The sequence below is a fragment of the Quercus robur genome, chromosome 3 (assembly GCF_932294415.1).
Source record: "Quercus robur chromosome 3, dhQueRobu3.1, whole genome shotgun sequence".
Classification (NCBI taxonomy): domain Eukaryota; kingdom Viridiplantae; phylum Streptophyta; class Magnoliopsida; order Fagales; family Fagaceae; genus Quercus; species Quercus robur.
This window is the reverse complement of record NC_065536.1, coordinates 61,756,691-61,772,221: the sequence shown is the minus strand read 5'-3', so window position 1 is coordinate 61,772,221 and position 15,531 is coordinate 61,756,691. Positions and strand designations below refer to the sequence as shown.

General features: G+C 31.1%; 1 protein-coding gene and 2 long non-coding RNA genes across 4 annotated transcripts in view; 2 read left to right on the top strand and 1 right to left on the bottom strand.

Moving 5' to 3' along the window:
• LOC126718745 (uncharacterized) overlaps positions 1-4,683 on the bottom strand; it is a 35,087-nt gene extending 30,404 nt beyond the window's left edge. Inside the window, exons 1-2 of the long non-coding RNA XR_007653043.1 lie at positions 4,468-4,683; positions 1,437-2,145 (exon numbers count right to left, since the gene is read on the bottom strand). This is a non-coding gene — a long non-coding RNA (uncharacterized LOC126718745). The remainder of the gene's footprint in view (positions 1-1,436; positions 2,146-4,467) is intronic.
• Positions 1-15,531, top strand: part of LOC126718744 (uncharacterized) — a 34,023-nt gene that overhangs the window by 5,434 nt on the left and 13,058 nt on the right. The window lies entirely within an intron of this gene.
• On the top strand, positions 390-1,005 carry LOC126718743 (uncharacterized). Its single transcript, XM_050421078.1, has 3 exons — positions 390-429; positions 518-738; positions 846-1,005. Exons 1-3 carry the CDS (start codon positions 405-407, stop codon positions 933-935), a joined length of 336 nt encoding a protein of 111 aa, XP_050277035.1. The 5' UTR covers positions 390-404; the 3' UTR covers positions 936-1,005.

Sequence of the window (15,531 nt, the reverse complement as noted above, 5' to 3'; positions counted from 1 at the left end):
CTTAGTTCAATTCCAAGCATCAATTAAATGAATGCAGTTTTTTCATTCATATTGCCCAAACCAGTCTAAATGAGAATAATATCATCGTCATCATCATGAACATCATATTTGTTGAGTGTTGGTTGAAATCACAGTATTTGCTGTATAAAAAAATATTGATTGCTTCTGTTTAAACTTTAAAGCCACACGTATGTGCTTTGTACTTGAGTACCCTACATTTCCTCCTTAGAGCAAAGCTTTAAATATGATGCACATCTTCTCTAATATTTATCAAATATAATTTTCAGGCTCTTAAGATTTCCTGAACCAAAGCAAAGAATGTGATATTCTAAATTATAGATTCCTCGATATTGATCTTCAACTTGAAGATTTCAAAGATTTGGTGGATGACTTAAGAAGTTGTAATGAGGGAAGCCAACAATCCTGGAGGTAGTACATATTGTTTTAACTAATATTCAAATTTAATATTTTTCCCCTTTTTGGTATCAGCATCTAATTGTTTATAAATATTGTTTAGGCAACCTGATCTGTACAATAAGTCTCCTGGTAGCTCTGACTACAGTACAGGATCAACTCTCCTGTTGCATTCAGCTGCTAACAAACTGGAACAAGCACACGCTGAGATATGTTCACTGCATCAGGATACTGGAATTGGGTCAGAATCAATTCATATTGAAGAGCAAAAGGATGTTGGCGAATGTGAGAATGGGGTTATTTCTGGTGCAACTCCAAAGCAAGGCAATAAAATCTTATATGGAATATAAGGACGTACAAGCTTTCTTTTCTTTTTATATAGGACATCACCTGACTAAGAATCAATGATAAAAGATCTAATCTTTTTGCAGGGATTTTCATGTGTTGTGATGAACAACCAAACAATGATGGAGTTGTTTGTGTCTCATCAAGTACAGACTTTGGTTCCCCTCTTCAAGTAACCCCAGTGTTCAGATCATTAGCAGCCGGAATTCCTAGCCCCAAATTTTCGGAAAGTGTAAGTTATCCTAAAACTATGATTCTAACAATACAATGCCGTTGGTGGGATGGCATTTTGTAGCAGCAGTAGAAAGAAGTCTCAATAATTCATTTAGTAATAGTAGTAAAACTTGCAAGGTTGTCAACTTTCAAGCTGACTGCAGAAAAATTGACAGTAGTAGTAATGGTCTGCGGCTTATTGAGTAGTGTAGAGGTAGAAGTGAAGGCTGGAGAAAGATAAGAGTCTATTGATTCTCATCAGCTGCAGTTTATAGTCACTATATAGCCATTATAAAGAATTAATAAGGATTTAAGACTAATTATAAGCCAAACAATTTAAGTTTATCTTTTGTCAAGGAAAGGGAACAAAAAGAGTTAGGAAGACCTAAAATAACACTAGTAGTCAATGAGCTATCATAATAATGGGCTGGAGAGTTGACTGGGTGAGGTCGTGGATTCAAGACCTATTGGGTGCATATGTAGTTCATCAATAAAGGACATCTTAATTAAGGAGGTGACAAAGAGTATGATTTTATATAGGAGAGAATAGTGAAAAAGAATACATGTGAATGATTCCAATTAGTTTGTTAAGGATCTACTACCGACCTCATAGTTTTGGGACTAGGGCTTTGTTGTTGTTGTTTTTTCAAGTGAATGGTGGTTGTGGTATTTTGTGCAATTAGAGATGGCAACGATGGTTACAGTCTATGAACACAAATATCAAGCACAAGTAGAACTTTTGACTCTACTAATGATAAAGCCATATATTGGACTGTAAATATAGTATTAGAAGTTGCAGTATTTATTAAGAATGAAACCAATAATACTAGTCTAGCAGTAGCAGTTATTACCATTTTAGCATATGGAATACCTTGCTTCTGGGGCCATAAAAAGAGGAAAACGGGGTTGGGGTGGGCACATGAAAATTGGGAAGGACTATCTATGCAAAACAGAACTCAACTAAGAAATCATAGTGACTTGGATGAAATCAACTAAAATAGTTACAACTTGCTTTTCTTTACTTAGCATCTTTGATGATTAATAATTGCATATTATTTAAAATGAAGTTAATCAGATAGCTAGGGTTCAAGGGATACTCCTGTAGTTCCAGCTCCTCTTGTAGTGCCTTGGCAATGGGGTTTGAACCCCACCAGCCCCCTCCCCCTGTTTTAACTTTTAACTATCAAAAAAGTAATTAAATGATCAGAGAGCTGCTGCAGAATCAGGATGTATATCACATTATTAAGTCCAAAATGTGTAATACAAGATTTTGGTAAAATCTAGCCAATGGCAATGCACAGATGAGCCTAACAGAAAATAGAAATAAAAAGAGAAAAAACATTGAGATTGCTTGTTAATTATACAGGACTATAAATCCTGTTGACACATCATAAATAAGTACTCTAGATTTTTAACCTTGACCAAAATTTTAAGTGCTGCATTATGCTTTGAATTATTTGATGCATCAAAATTTGATGGAAAATTGAAGTTATATGACAATATTATAAAGCAAGAGAGTGTAAGATGTTCCACTCTCCACTGAAATAAAACAAACTCTGTTACTCCTATTATAATCCTTTCAGAAAATCTTAGAGCCAGCTTGTGGGCTTTTTATGCCTCTTCTTCTTTATTTCTGTATCCTATTGTGGCCATGACTCTACCTTTTTTTCATACGTTCAACTTTACTGTTGTCTACCAACAAATCAAGCAAATACTACAGATGGCATAAATGCATAGCATTATGTTTAAAAGGAAAAATGGGGTTCAAGGGAAACCCCTGTGGTTCTGGCCCCTCTTGTGGTGGTGGGCACTGGGGTTTGATACCCACCAGCCCTTATTTACCTAGCAAAAAATAAAAGTTTGAAGGAAAAATATCATGGCAGAAACTTAAGTTTTTATATATGAGCAACTGCCAAAATGCTCCAAGCACTTAAGAGTCATCATTGCTTCTATAGAAGCCTTCATCTTAGTGTGATATCTTGTCTAGGTTATGCATATATTTGAAGAGGCTCAGTTAGGCCAAGTGGGATTGTAGATGTTGCCTTGAATTAATTAGTCTACTTCGCAACAACTTAAAATTGCAAGGATGATCAGTTATTTACATTTAGCTGAAAGCTTAATTCACCCCTATTCCTGGATAACACTCTTTGCACATTAGTATGTTAGTTAAGGATAAGATATCAAACTCAATAAATGGGTCATATGAATTTTCTAGTGCAAGCGATGCCCCTTCCATGTATAGATAATTTCCTTTGTTTTCACAATGAGGGGCTGGAGAACAGGAGAAGCTAAAAGAAAAGATCAATTAGTGTTGCCCTTATAATTTACTTCTATGTATTGTGTGTGTCAGAATTTGATCAAAGACTTACCACTTACTTTGTTGCATTTTTTAAGGAACGGAGCTTCCTACTAAAAACACTTGGAATGGAGTCCCCTTGCCCCAACCCAAGTGCCAATCTTTTTCAACCACCAACCTGCAAAAGAGCCCTCCTCCAGAGTCTATAACCAACCTTTCTGATTTACCTCACAATAGAAATTCTATGTGGTCCAGATCCATTATTGAGTTCTTGTCTTCTCGTTTGAATTCAGTTTCTTGGGATTGCAGCAATTCCGGCCTGAAATTTTACATAGGCATGTCGAGATCTGCATTCCAAGACCCCCAGATCTAGAATGTTATGGTGCATTCTGGCATTCTCCTACACATTTAACGTGTTCTGCATTTTTTGTTCCCCACCAAGGTTCCTACCTAGATACTTACATGAAAACTAGTGTGTTTGGTGTGTCATCCCTTTTGTTTTTTTCCTTGAGCTTTAAGGTTTTGGGTGTTCCAGTTTTTGGTCTTGATTTATCATTTGTACAGAACCTGTTATATAATCCCTAGTCATTCAGAGTGTAATTATACATCGGCAACTCGCCTATATCCGACCTAGGATTGATGATGAAAAAAAAAAGGAAAAAGAAAAAAGAAAAGGAGTAAAGGAGGACTAACCAGTTGAAATGGATTCCTATTTGTTTGTTTTTGGGCGTGCAAAGGGTATAGAATAAGCCCTTATTTTTTATTTTTTTTTCCCCCCTGATTTCTGATGTAATGAAACTTAGTATGAATGGATTGGAAATGTATTCTGGTTTTGGTGTGCACATACCTCTTCTTGTCTATTTTGCTTCTCTTGAATTAATGCATGATCATACATCTACATGAAATTGTTAACTATGAAGTGAGAATTTTCTGCAGCAGAAAGCACAAGAAACATGCTTACTCACATAAGCATCAATTACAATTTTAAAATGTAACACATCTTTTGAGATAGGAACTCATAATTAAAGTTAACCATTTTATAGCATTATCATTTATCATCTCCTTTCTCTCATTTCTTATAAAGACCCAGATGGCATATCAAGGCAAACAATTCATCTAAACAAAGAACAAAGAGTTTTGTTTCTTTCCCTATCAAAGAAATCTACAAAACTGAAGAGAGAAGTGGAATGCTTACTTACATGGAGTATTGTGTACCTTAAATTCTTGTCTGGCTGTGGCATTGGACTCTAGTCTCTGTGTTTTCTATTGTGGGAAGTCTGTGGCAAAGTGGGGTTCAAAAAACGTTGGTTTTGAGGTTGAGGAAGAAGAATGGAAGATTGACCATGGTGGTGATGGTGGTGAAGGACAAAGTATAATTATGACGAAAGCAAAAGCAAATTGGTAAAAGTAGGAGGGAACTCTTTTCTACAAAATAGAGTGCACTCATTTGCTGTCAAAACTTTTTAGAGGGAATGTACCTTAATGACTCCCTTGACCCTCGTTATGTGCCTTCTAAAGTCTAAACTGGTTTGTCACTGAGGGTAAACTAGTAATGGAACATTGGAGTTCATTAAAATCTTGCTTTGTTTCACATGAAAAAAAATCGAAACAATGCAAACACATTCATTTGCAGACCCCCCCTAACCGAGGTTCAATTATACAAGACCCAAAAACATCACTACAACTATTTGTAAGCTTGTTTAGATGTGCTTAGAGCATCCATATCAGTATGTGCAAAAAATTTTCCATTTTGTATATCTAAAACCTTTTTTATTTTTTTATTTTACACATCTGTTTTTACAAAACACTCACATCAGTTTGTCTGTTATACACATTTATTCAAATAAAATATTCATTTTTTTAACACTGTGAGCAATAACCGTGAGAGGAGAGAGAGAGAAAGGAAAAGAGAGTGAGGTGAAGAGAGGAGAGAGAAAAAAAGAATAAAAAAATCATTTACACGGTGAACAGTAACCGTATATATATACACGGTTACTGTTCATTTGCAAGACCATTGTGCATATTTATACTTTTTTACAAAGACTGATGCGGGGGGTTTTTGAGTTAAAATGTGTAAAATTGAGCACTTTTTGTACTTTAAAAGACTATCCATGAGCTGGTGTGGTTGCTCTTATTTTCTAGTTTATTTGACTCATGTTAGCTTTTTGAGACTCAAATTTTTAAAGTACAACTTATTCTTTAAGCAAAATAAGTTAATAGTAATAGCTTCATTCAAGCTGTGACTAAAATTTCTCGGATTACATTAATTTTTCGGATTGCAAAACAATTAAACTGACTATATATAAAATTTAAAATTTGTTGGGCCAAATCATATAAATATACATAATTAGTATTTTTTTTTTCTTTTTCCTTCTTTTTTTTTGGGGGGGGGGGGGGGGGGGGGGGGGGGGGGGGAGGGTTACTTAAACTTGGATAGAAGTTACTTGTGAGGTTTAAAGAATTGCGTAAGTTTAAAATGATTACCGGCGGATACATTGATATTTAGAGGTTTGGCAGAAAAAGCATTGCAAGAGTCACCATGAAAGAAAGAGTGTTTGTTTGATGTTTGATTGCATCGTTGCTCTGCACATTGCTAATGTAAGAAACTATGCCACCCATTGTATGTCTAAGAACAACATTCCCAAGTCTTAGTTAGGTGATGTATTGTGATAGGTGTTTTATAAAAGTGATGGAAGCAGTGATCCAATGTGAAATTGATGTTATCCTAATTATAATTTGTTACATTAGCAAATTGTGAAAAAGAAAGAGGTTATGTTCCTAGTATTGCACCTAACAAATCTATCTATTTTTAATATATACTGTATTATTAATATATATATATATATATATATATGTGTGTGTAAAATATAATATAATATAAAACTAAAACTTTTGATTTTTTGTTGACCTTTTAAAAATTTGGCACATCAGTTTTGCAAGTCTCACAAATTTACACCTCATTAATTTATATTAGTATTAAAAAAAAAAAAAAAAAAAAAAAAAAAAAACTCATGTTTGGATTCAATTAATTAGAAAAAAAGACTCACGTTATAACTCCTCTCTTCCCACTTGAAGATCCTAGCAACCCTACCCCTCTCTCAAGTTTAAAAAATAAACCTACGGTTCCTACAATCTCTCTCTCTCTCTCTCTCTAGAAGGCCCTAAACGCACTATAGCACTCAAGGTTTACAACACACCCCATGCGCATTGTTCAACATCAACAATATTTTAGAAAAAAAAAGGGGGAAAATTATACCTAATGTGACGACATAGTAGTTTTTGTTATTAAGTGGTGTAGTTTTCCTCAACTCATAAATTTTATATAGAAATTTAGATAAATTTAAGGTTGCTTGATTTTTATGTGAACAAAATTAATTAAACTTTTACAAGTAACACTAAACTATAAAATTATATTATTAAAAAACTACAAATATATCAACTTATAATTAATTATTTACAAATTTTTATTGAATTTGTAGAAGGCACGTCACTTCAAGTAAAAAGTATCTAGAGTCATAGTCGTTATATTGTAACTTGTAAGGGGAGACTCTTAAATAAGTTGTTAAACATAAACTTAACATACCCTTAACATATATTTTCTTAAACCTAAACCTAAACATGTTGTTAAACATAAACTTTATTATGAAAGTAATTTTTTACATTCATTCAATGTAAAAGTTCTTAGAAAGAAAAAACAAAATAAAAGCAAATAAGAGGATACATATTTTTTATGATTCCAACATTTAAGTAAAAACAAATAAAAAAGTCAGAGCAACATGATTATGATGTTAGTGTTTCAAAATTTATATTTTATTTGCTCAAGTACCAATTGGTTTATGTGCAATTAACTATTATGTTTTTTATATAAATATTCATATTGTTTTGGGTTTAAATGGAATAATTACCATGTGTATTATAAGTTTACAACTCATATCTTAGGCATCATCAACCGCATGAACTTCTTGTAGGATCTTTTTTGACAACTTTCTTTGAAGCATGTTATCATCCATAATGGCAAAATGAATAAAATAAAATAAAAAACAATATTAAAACATTTTTTTTCCAAGGCAGTTTGACTCATAATTCAATTGTTGGTTGATGAATTAAGGTTCAGTAAGAAGCATATTTTTTTCAAAAATCTATCCTTTATACTATAGAGGCCAACTGTTGTAGAACTCCGTGTTAATATATCCTAAAATGTTATAACATTTTAGGATATATTATATTGATGAATAAATGCAATTACAATGAATAAGGGAAAGCAATCAGCAGTGAAACTATAGAAAAATAAATAAAATAAAATAGTGGAATGCATAAGATAGTGCAGGTATCCAATTTGAAAAACCTAACATGACAGTGTTCTATTCAAAGGTGCAAATAGAAGTTTTTATCAAATTTACTCTCATGAAAATGATCATTTGGATAATTTAGGTTTGTTTGAATTTTTATGAACAAAATTAACTCGAAATTATAAAATTAGATTATTAAAAAACTATAAAAATATCAGTTTACAATGATTTATTTGCAAAACTTTAATTAATTTGTGCATCACATGTATTTTCAAGGGAATAGTATCCAAAGGCATAACACCTGTGTTATCATTTGAGTGGTTGGGGAGAGTCTTAACTAAGTGTACCTTTAGAGCGACTTATCCTCTATATAGATTTTTCTATATTTAAACATAAACATATTGTTAAACATAAATTTATTTAATAAATTAAAAAAAAATTTCCGACATTCCATGTGTGCATATTTTTTTCATAAAAAAAATATAGATATTTTTATAGTCATAACAAAAAATTGAGCAACAAAATATTTTTTGAAATCTAGTGTGTAATAAAAAACTACTAAGAAACCAAAAACAAAAATAAAATGGAATAAGAGTGTACATATTTTTTTAGATTCCAACATGTAAGTGAAAAAAAATAAAAAATAAAAAATCAAAGAAACATGATTTTGATGTTAGAGTTTCAAAATTTATAATTTATTTATGCCAATGAAATAAAAATTGGTGCATGTGCAATTAAGTGTCATGATTTTTTTGGTTGAATACTTAATGTGTTTTTTATTATATTATATATGAAATATATAATTAGTATTTTATTTTAATGTAAATAATTCTTAATTTATGACATTAAAATTATTATCAATATTTTATCTTAGATAAAAAAATTCTAAAATTAAAAATTAAAATTTTTATTTTATTTTATTGAGGGTACTATGACTTGCAACTGAATGAAGATAACTCATTTTGTTCAAAACAAAGGTTTACATATGCTTTGACAAATTAATTGAATACTACTCTTAACAATTAGGAATCAAGTTTAGGGATGACATTGTACCATGTAGTATTTTATCAAATAAAATTACATGAATAACTAAATTAACTCTATTGTGATGACGATACTATAGGGGAGGTTTTGCGGATAAATATATTGATGCCATGATTATAAAATATCTAAAAGTTAAAGCATAACATTTATTGTTATTATACTCCTTTTGAACCACATCAACATAGCTTTTTAATTCACTTTAGTCCAATTCGGTTTACTTCGGTCAATTCAGTTCATTTTGGCCCATTTGGTCCACTTTGGTCTACTTCAGTTTGATGCGCATGAAATATAGACAATAAAGTACTCTCATATCTATATATTTAGCCTTATTTTTATGCTATTTTGTAATTGATTATATATTATTTTTGTCTTATAGGTAATAGGGGCTTTACACTCAAAGTAGCGGCTATGTCAATTGCTAAGCCAACCTGAAGAAACTTGGAAGGTATGAAGTAAAAGGGAAAAAGAAAAGAATAAAGAATAAAGATCAAGAAGAAGAGACCTAAAAGACATGAAATGCAAAGAAAGGAAAAAAGAAAAGAAAGAAAATTAAAGAGGAGTAAGAGCTAAGAGCCAATCTGACGTGGAGATAAAGAACTGCATATGGGCCTGAGTCCTAATTGCTTACTTGTCAACTTGGGTTCTCTAGGGTTTCACGAAAATCCATTTACGAATTGTTATAGGACAATTGGGCCACGGGTTTAAACTTTCAGGCTTTAGGTCGGCGTTTAAGGGTAGATATAAACAAGAGCAAAATAGAAAAATAAAAGAGGACTACCAGGGCTGGCGGCCGCATGTGGCTTTCTCTATGGTTTTTCTTTAGCATTGCGGGAGAAATTGGCATTTTTCCCTTTATTTTTAAAATATCCAGCATAATATCCCTGTTTTCAAATTATTAAGCATTGCATTCCTTTTTTGGAACTCGATTTTTTGAAAATTGAGTTTCCCATGGAACTCAATTTTACTGTTGTCGAGTTACATGCTATTTTTGCCATGTTGGACCAAAAAAAATCCAATGGTAACTCGATTTTCGTAAATCAAGTTCCTTAGAAAATTTTCAAATCAAAACTCGATATTAAAAAGGCCGAGTTGTTCGCAATTTTTGATGTGTAACTTGATATTATAAGTATCGAGTTATACTGGATTTTTATCTCATGTCTAGAACACACAAAACAAAATAAAAACAATATATAGAAAACAATTTTGGCTTTCTAATGCTATGATCTGATCTTAGAACCAAAACACCAAAATCAATAGCATTATCAAATTATTCAGAACCATCATAATCAAATCCATTGTCCATTACGTCAGAACCATAATCAAATACAGAAAACCCATATCAAATACATTGGAACCATCATCCAAGCACCATGAAACCCAGAATCAAATACACAAATCCCACGAAACCCTAACATTCAAAGCGAAATACCCAAAACCAATCCAGAAAACTCAGAGTAAAAATTGGGAAAAGGAGTCACACCTAGACAAAAACAGCAAACATATATTGCAGAACACACAAAAACAATATCGCCAAATACATTGAGCAAGGGAGAGTGAACAAAGGGCTGGGAATTTCGGTAGTCTGGGGATTTCGAGGAGATAGCAGAGGGATGAGATTAGAGATAACAGAGTTTTGACGCGACTAAAGGAGACAGAGAGGGAGATAAGCGGCTGAAGTAGAGAGTGGACCTTGGGGTTGCAATATCCAATTAGACTTTCAAATCTATTTTTTTTTTTTTTTTTATAACATAAAAGTCGGTGGCGAGTTTGAATGGAACTCGATTTTAAGAGCTAGAATTTTTATATGGGAAAAGCCATGTTAGATTGTCCACCGTGGCAAAAATTTTGCATAACTCAACATCCATGAAATCGTGGAACTCAATTTCCAAAACAGGGACAAACACCTAAATAGTTTTAAAACATGGACATATTGCTGGATTTTTAGCAAACTAAGGGCAAAAGCCCAATTTCCCCTAGCATTGTGACCATTTCTTTCTCTATTTTATTTGTCTAGTTGAATGCTTAGTATTTTATTTTTGTGTTTTATTTCAATTACTATGAGTAGCTAAATTTATAATTAAGGTTGGGATGAAACCTTGTTAAGGATTATTATTATTACTAGCTTGTAACCCCATGCATCTGTATGGATGCACTTAAAGATATACAATAAGATGCATAATATAATTCCTATATATATAATTGAAATACTATTGATAGTCATTTTTATATTTTGTTAACTCTTTAAAAAAATTTGTAAGGATTTTCAAAAAAAAAAAAAATTGTAAGGATATTATTAGGTATAAAATATAAATTATCCATATTTATTATTATCTATATATATATATATAAAACCGAAACCTTTGCTGACACCACAATTTTCCACGTCAGCACAATATTTAATAAATAAATTATATATATATATATATATATATATATATATATATATATAAAACCAAAGCCTTTGCTGCCATCACAATTTTCCACGTCAGCACAATATTTAATTAATAAATAAATAAATAAAAATTATAACTCCTCAAAACCCTAACAACATTAACCCTCTCTCAAGTTAAGAAATATAAAACCACGGTTTCTGCAAACTCTCTCTTTCTCCAGACGTAGGAAGCCCTAAAGCATTCAAGATCTACAAAACCCTAGCAACCTTACCCCTCTCTCAAGTTAAGAAATATAAAGTCACGGTTTCTGCAAACTCTCTCTCTCCAGACGTAGGAAGCCCTAAAGCATTCAAGATCTACAATGCACGGTATAGATTTTAGCTTATAAAGTTTAGCTTTTGTAAGGTTAGTTTTGTTTATATATTAATTAATACATAGTACTTTGTTCACCATTGAATTCTCATATAATCAATTTCCAATTCAGTGTTCAAGAATTAAACCAAAATTCTAACTGCGCTATCATAAAATATTATTATTAGTATGAATTTTATGGAGTTGCGGTGTTCAAGAATTAAATCAAAATTCTTTTAAATTATCTATAATATTTTGTCCTCTGAAAATTTTATTTCTTTGATTTTAGTATATTGTGTTTTTTAAGGTATAGAGAGATTTTCTTTGGTTTCTGCAAACTCTCTCTCTCTCCAGATGTAGGAAGCCCTAAACGCACGGTATAGCATTCAAGATCTACAACTCACGGTATAGATTTAGTCCTTACATTTAGGTTTAGGTTTTAAGAGATTTATATATTACTATTATGTGGCTGAATTTCCCGTGACATCAGTTTTATGTTTTTAACCAAATACATCAGGAAAGCAAGAGAAGGCGCATAAATATTTAGTCCTTACGTTTAGGTTTAGGTTTAGGTTTTAAGAGGTTTATATATTACTACTATGTGGCTGAATTTCCCGTGACATCAGTTTTATGTTTTATTTTTTTATTTTTTATTTGTTTTATGTAAGGTTAGTTTGTTTACATCAGTTCTTTATCTCAAAGATAAGGCTTTTATTTCTACCGCAAGAACTATTTAGGTACGTATCCCTTGCAAGCACACATGAACTTAAATTGTCTTTTAATATATGCATGCTTTATTATTTTCTAATAGTTTCCCCGTGTATCGCACGGGTTAGCGACTAGTTATTATTATTGTGAAACTTTTATTTTTATTTTTTTATTTTATGATTCATTTATTCTAGACTCTTTGGTTTTTGTACTTAATAACTCACTTTGATGAATATTTATGATGTGGTCCCACATTTGATTCTAAAATTAAGAAATAAAACTCTTTAAGAATAAATAATTTAAAACACATGGCACAAAATTGGAACTCTAATTTGGAATTCTAATTTGAGTTTCTCTCAGCTTCACCTATTATTTTATATATATATATATATATATATATATATATATATTCATGTGATTTAATTTTTCCCACAATACTTGTTTTTTAATGATTTATTTTCTTTTTTGCTTCATATCAATTAACTAAGATAGGATTCTAAATATGAATTCAATCATGTTTTTCTCATGATTTATGATTTATCTTAATTAATTGAATGCTTGGTTTATTATTTTTTGATTTTAAAATTGGATATCTCTTATGATTTGTTTGTCAATGAATACAATTGATGATTTGATTTTATACCAAGAAAGCAAAGAAGAACATGCTTTAGATTTTTAAACATAAGTTTCAATGAGAATATTTTCCATGATAGCAAGATTGATTTTTAGATTATCATGTAATGGTTGGGAAAAATTAATGATCATAAATATATGTTGATATGAATTAATATGACAAATTCCAAAACCTTAATTCATTTCTTTAGATTGTTTAATCGCTTCATTGCTTTATTTTATATCTTTGCTTAGATCAATTTCTTATTTAGTTTATTTAATTTCAAAACGATCAATTTTTATTGAACTAGATTAAGATTTTTTTTTTTTTTTTTTGAGAAAGATTAATTTGGTTAAGGTTTAATTAATTTTCCTACATTCATTCAAGTCCTTGTGGGTTCGACCTCGTTTTTGTCAAACTATACTTTGGTACGATTCGAGCATTTTCGAGTACTTTAAAATTTCACACAGTTCATTCGGACCATTTTGGACTAATTAGGTTTTCAATTGATTCTTTTTGTAGGTCACCTTTTTAACTTTGGGGTCAAAAATCCCTCCACCCCCCCCCCCCTCCCCTTAATTTTTGGGTTGAATATAATAAAATTGTATTCTATTTGGGCTAAACTCTTTTGTTTTGGGCTAAAAATATAAACAAAATAGGCATTTGAAATCAAAGATATGGGCTAAAAAAGTAATAAAAATGATAAATATTCAAAAAGTTACCTTAAAATTCAGGTTTCAATAATATAGGCATTATACTTTTATTTGAAAAGAAAAAAAAAATCTAGAATTCTAAACTTACGTAATAATTTTAAACATAATGTAACATGTTACATGTATTCCATAGAATGGAAGTGTACATTTAAAAAAAAAATTCTTGGATATGTTCAAATTAGTCATTTGATTATGGTATTTTTTTTTCCAAAAAAGTTATTTAAATAACAATAAGATTAATTTGGTTAAGGTTTAATTAATTTTCCTACATTCATACAAGTCCTTGTGGGTTCGACCTCATTCTTGTCAAACTATACTTTGGTATGATTCGAGCATTTTTGAGTACTTTAAAATTTCACACAGTTCATTTGGACCATTTTGGACTAATTAGGTTTTCAATTGATTCTTTTTGTAGGTCACCTTTTTAACTTTGGTGTCAAAAATCCCTCCACCCCACCCCCACCCCCCCCACCCCTCCCCTTAATTTTTGGGTTGAATATAATAAAATTGTATTCTATTTGGGCTAAACTCTTTAGTTTTGGGCTACAAATATAAACAAAATAGGCATTTGAAATCAAAGATATGGGCTAAAAAAGTAATAAAAATGATAAATATTCAAAAAGTTACCTTAAAATTCAGGTTTCAATAATATAGGCATTATACTTATATTTGAAAAGAAAAAAAAAAAATCTAGAATTCTAAACTTACGTAATAATTTTAAACATAATGTAACATGTTACATGTATTCCATAGAATGGAAGTGTACATTTAAAAAAAAAATTCTTGGATATGTTCAAATTAGTCATTTGATTATGATATTTTTTTTTTCAAAAAAGTTATTTAAATAACAATTTTTCCATTTATATAAAACAATATTATGACTATATAATTTAAACCTTTTTTATTAAATTATGTTTTTCATTTATATATATATCACCATGTATTGTTATTGAATGTAGAATACATTATATGTTCCATTACATAAAACTTATAAAAATATAAAATACTTCTAAATAATACATGCACTATTTAACCTACAAATTTTAAATTATATTCTAATAAATAAATTATATTATATTTTCTCATGCATTGAGTAAGTTTGCAACTAATTACTGTAACAATCATGAATGAGACCACCCCTAGCTGATCAGATCCCAGATAATCTCAAGAGCCATAGTTAGTATTAAACTTTAATATATGCTAGTAAAGAGCAACCCAAGAAATGTGAGTCATAGTGGGTAAAAGGAAAGACTAGGAGACCCCATGTTGGTAAAAAAAATCTCGAATATGATGAAAGTCTTGATTGATGAGCTGTTAAGAGGGATAAGGGATCTATTGTGTTAGGACATATGAGGTTCACATGTTAAGAACATATGTCATGATTTTATGTAATTGGCTAATCCTTTGACAAAACGCACTTTACTTGTAATTGGATAGTTCTAGGATGTGTTCAAATACTTCAAGAAACAAAGTTTCAAGATCAAGTGTTGAAGTCATCAAGTCTGTCCAAGAAACAAGCTAAGAAGTGTAAAATCATTAAAACTCAACAGCTGCATCTATCGAGATTTAAGGAAGCTGTTTAGCCTGTGGCTTGACACCTGCTCGACAGCTTATCTGTCGAGATTTAAGAAATTCAGAATTCTGATCTAATTTCTTGGAATCCGTGATTATATGTTTAGGTCTTCTTTTCTTCTAACACTAAACATATAAAAAGATTATTTTAAGGGCCGTCAAAGAGTTCACAAGTTGCACAAGTATTGAGCAAATTCTGTTCAAGCAAATTGTGACCGGAGACGAAGTTCTTGCCCTAGTTCATCTCTTTCTCTTTAAGAAGTTGTTGTGTATGTGCATTGTAGGGTTTTGTAACCAAGCATCTTCTTGATCTTCATCGTGTGGATGAACTGAAGAACTTTACAGCTAACAACTTTCTTAGTTGGTGATTAAAGTCGCGTACTGGGATCTGTGCAATTGGTTAGTCACGTACTTGGGAGCCATGCATTAGAAAGGGGAACTGTCACTACAGAACAAGTCCAATTGGGTATTGGGGTAAGGGTTCAACTGTAGGTTGGTAAGGTACTTGGGATTCCTTTACTTGTAACCGCTTGTTGTGATAATAATGAAGTTTCAGGAGTGGTGACCTGAAAATCACTCG

Coding starts and splice junctions, on each gene's coding strand:
- LOC126718743 (XM_050421078.1), top strand. CDS start 405: ATGAGGGAAGCCAACAATCCTGGAG. Junction 430..517: donor GGAAGCCAACAATCCTGGAG/GTAGTACATATT, acceptor AATATTGTTTAG/GCAACCTGATCTGTACAATA. Junction 739..845: donor TGGTGCAACTCCAAAGCAAG/GCAATAAAATCT, acceptor ATCTTTTTGCAG/GGATTTTCATGTGTTGTGAT.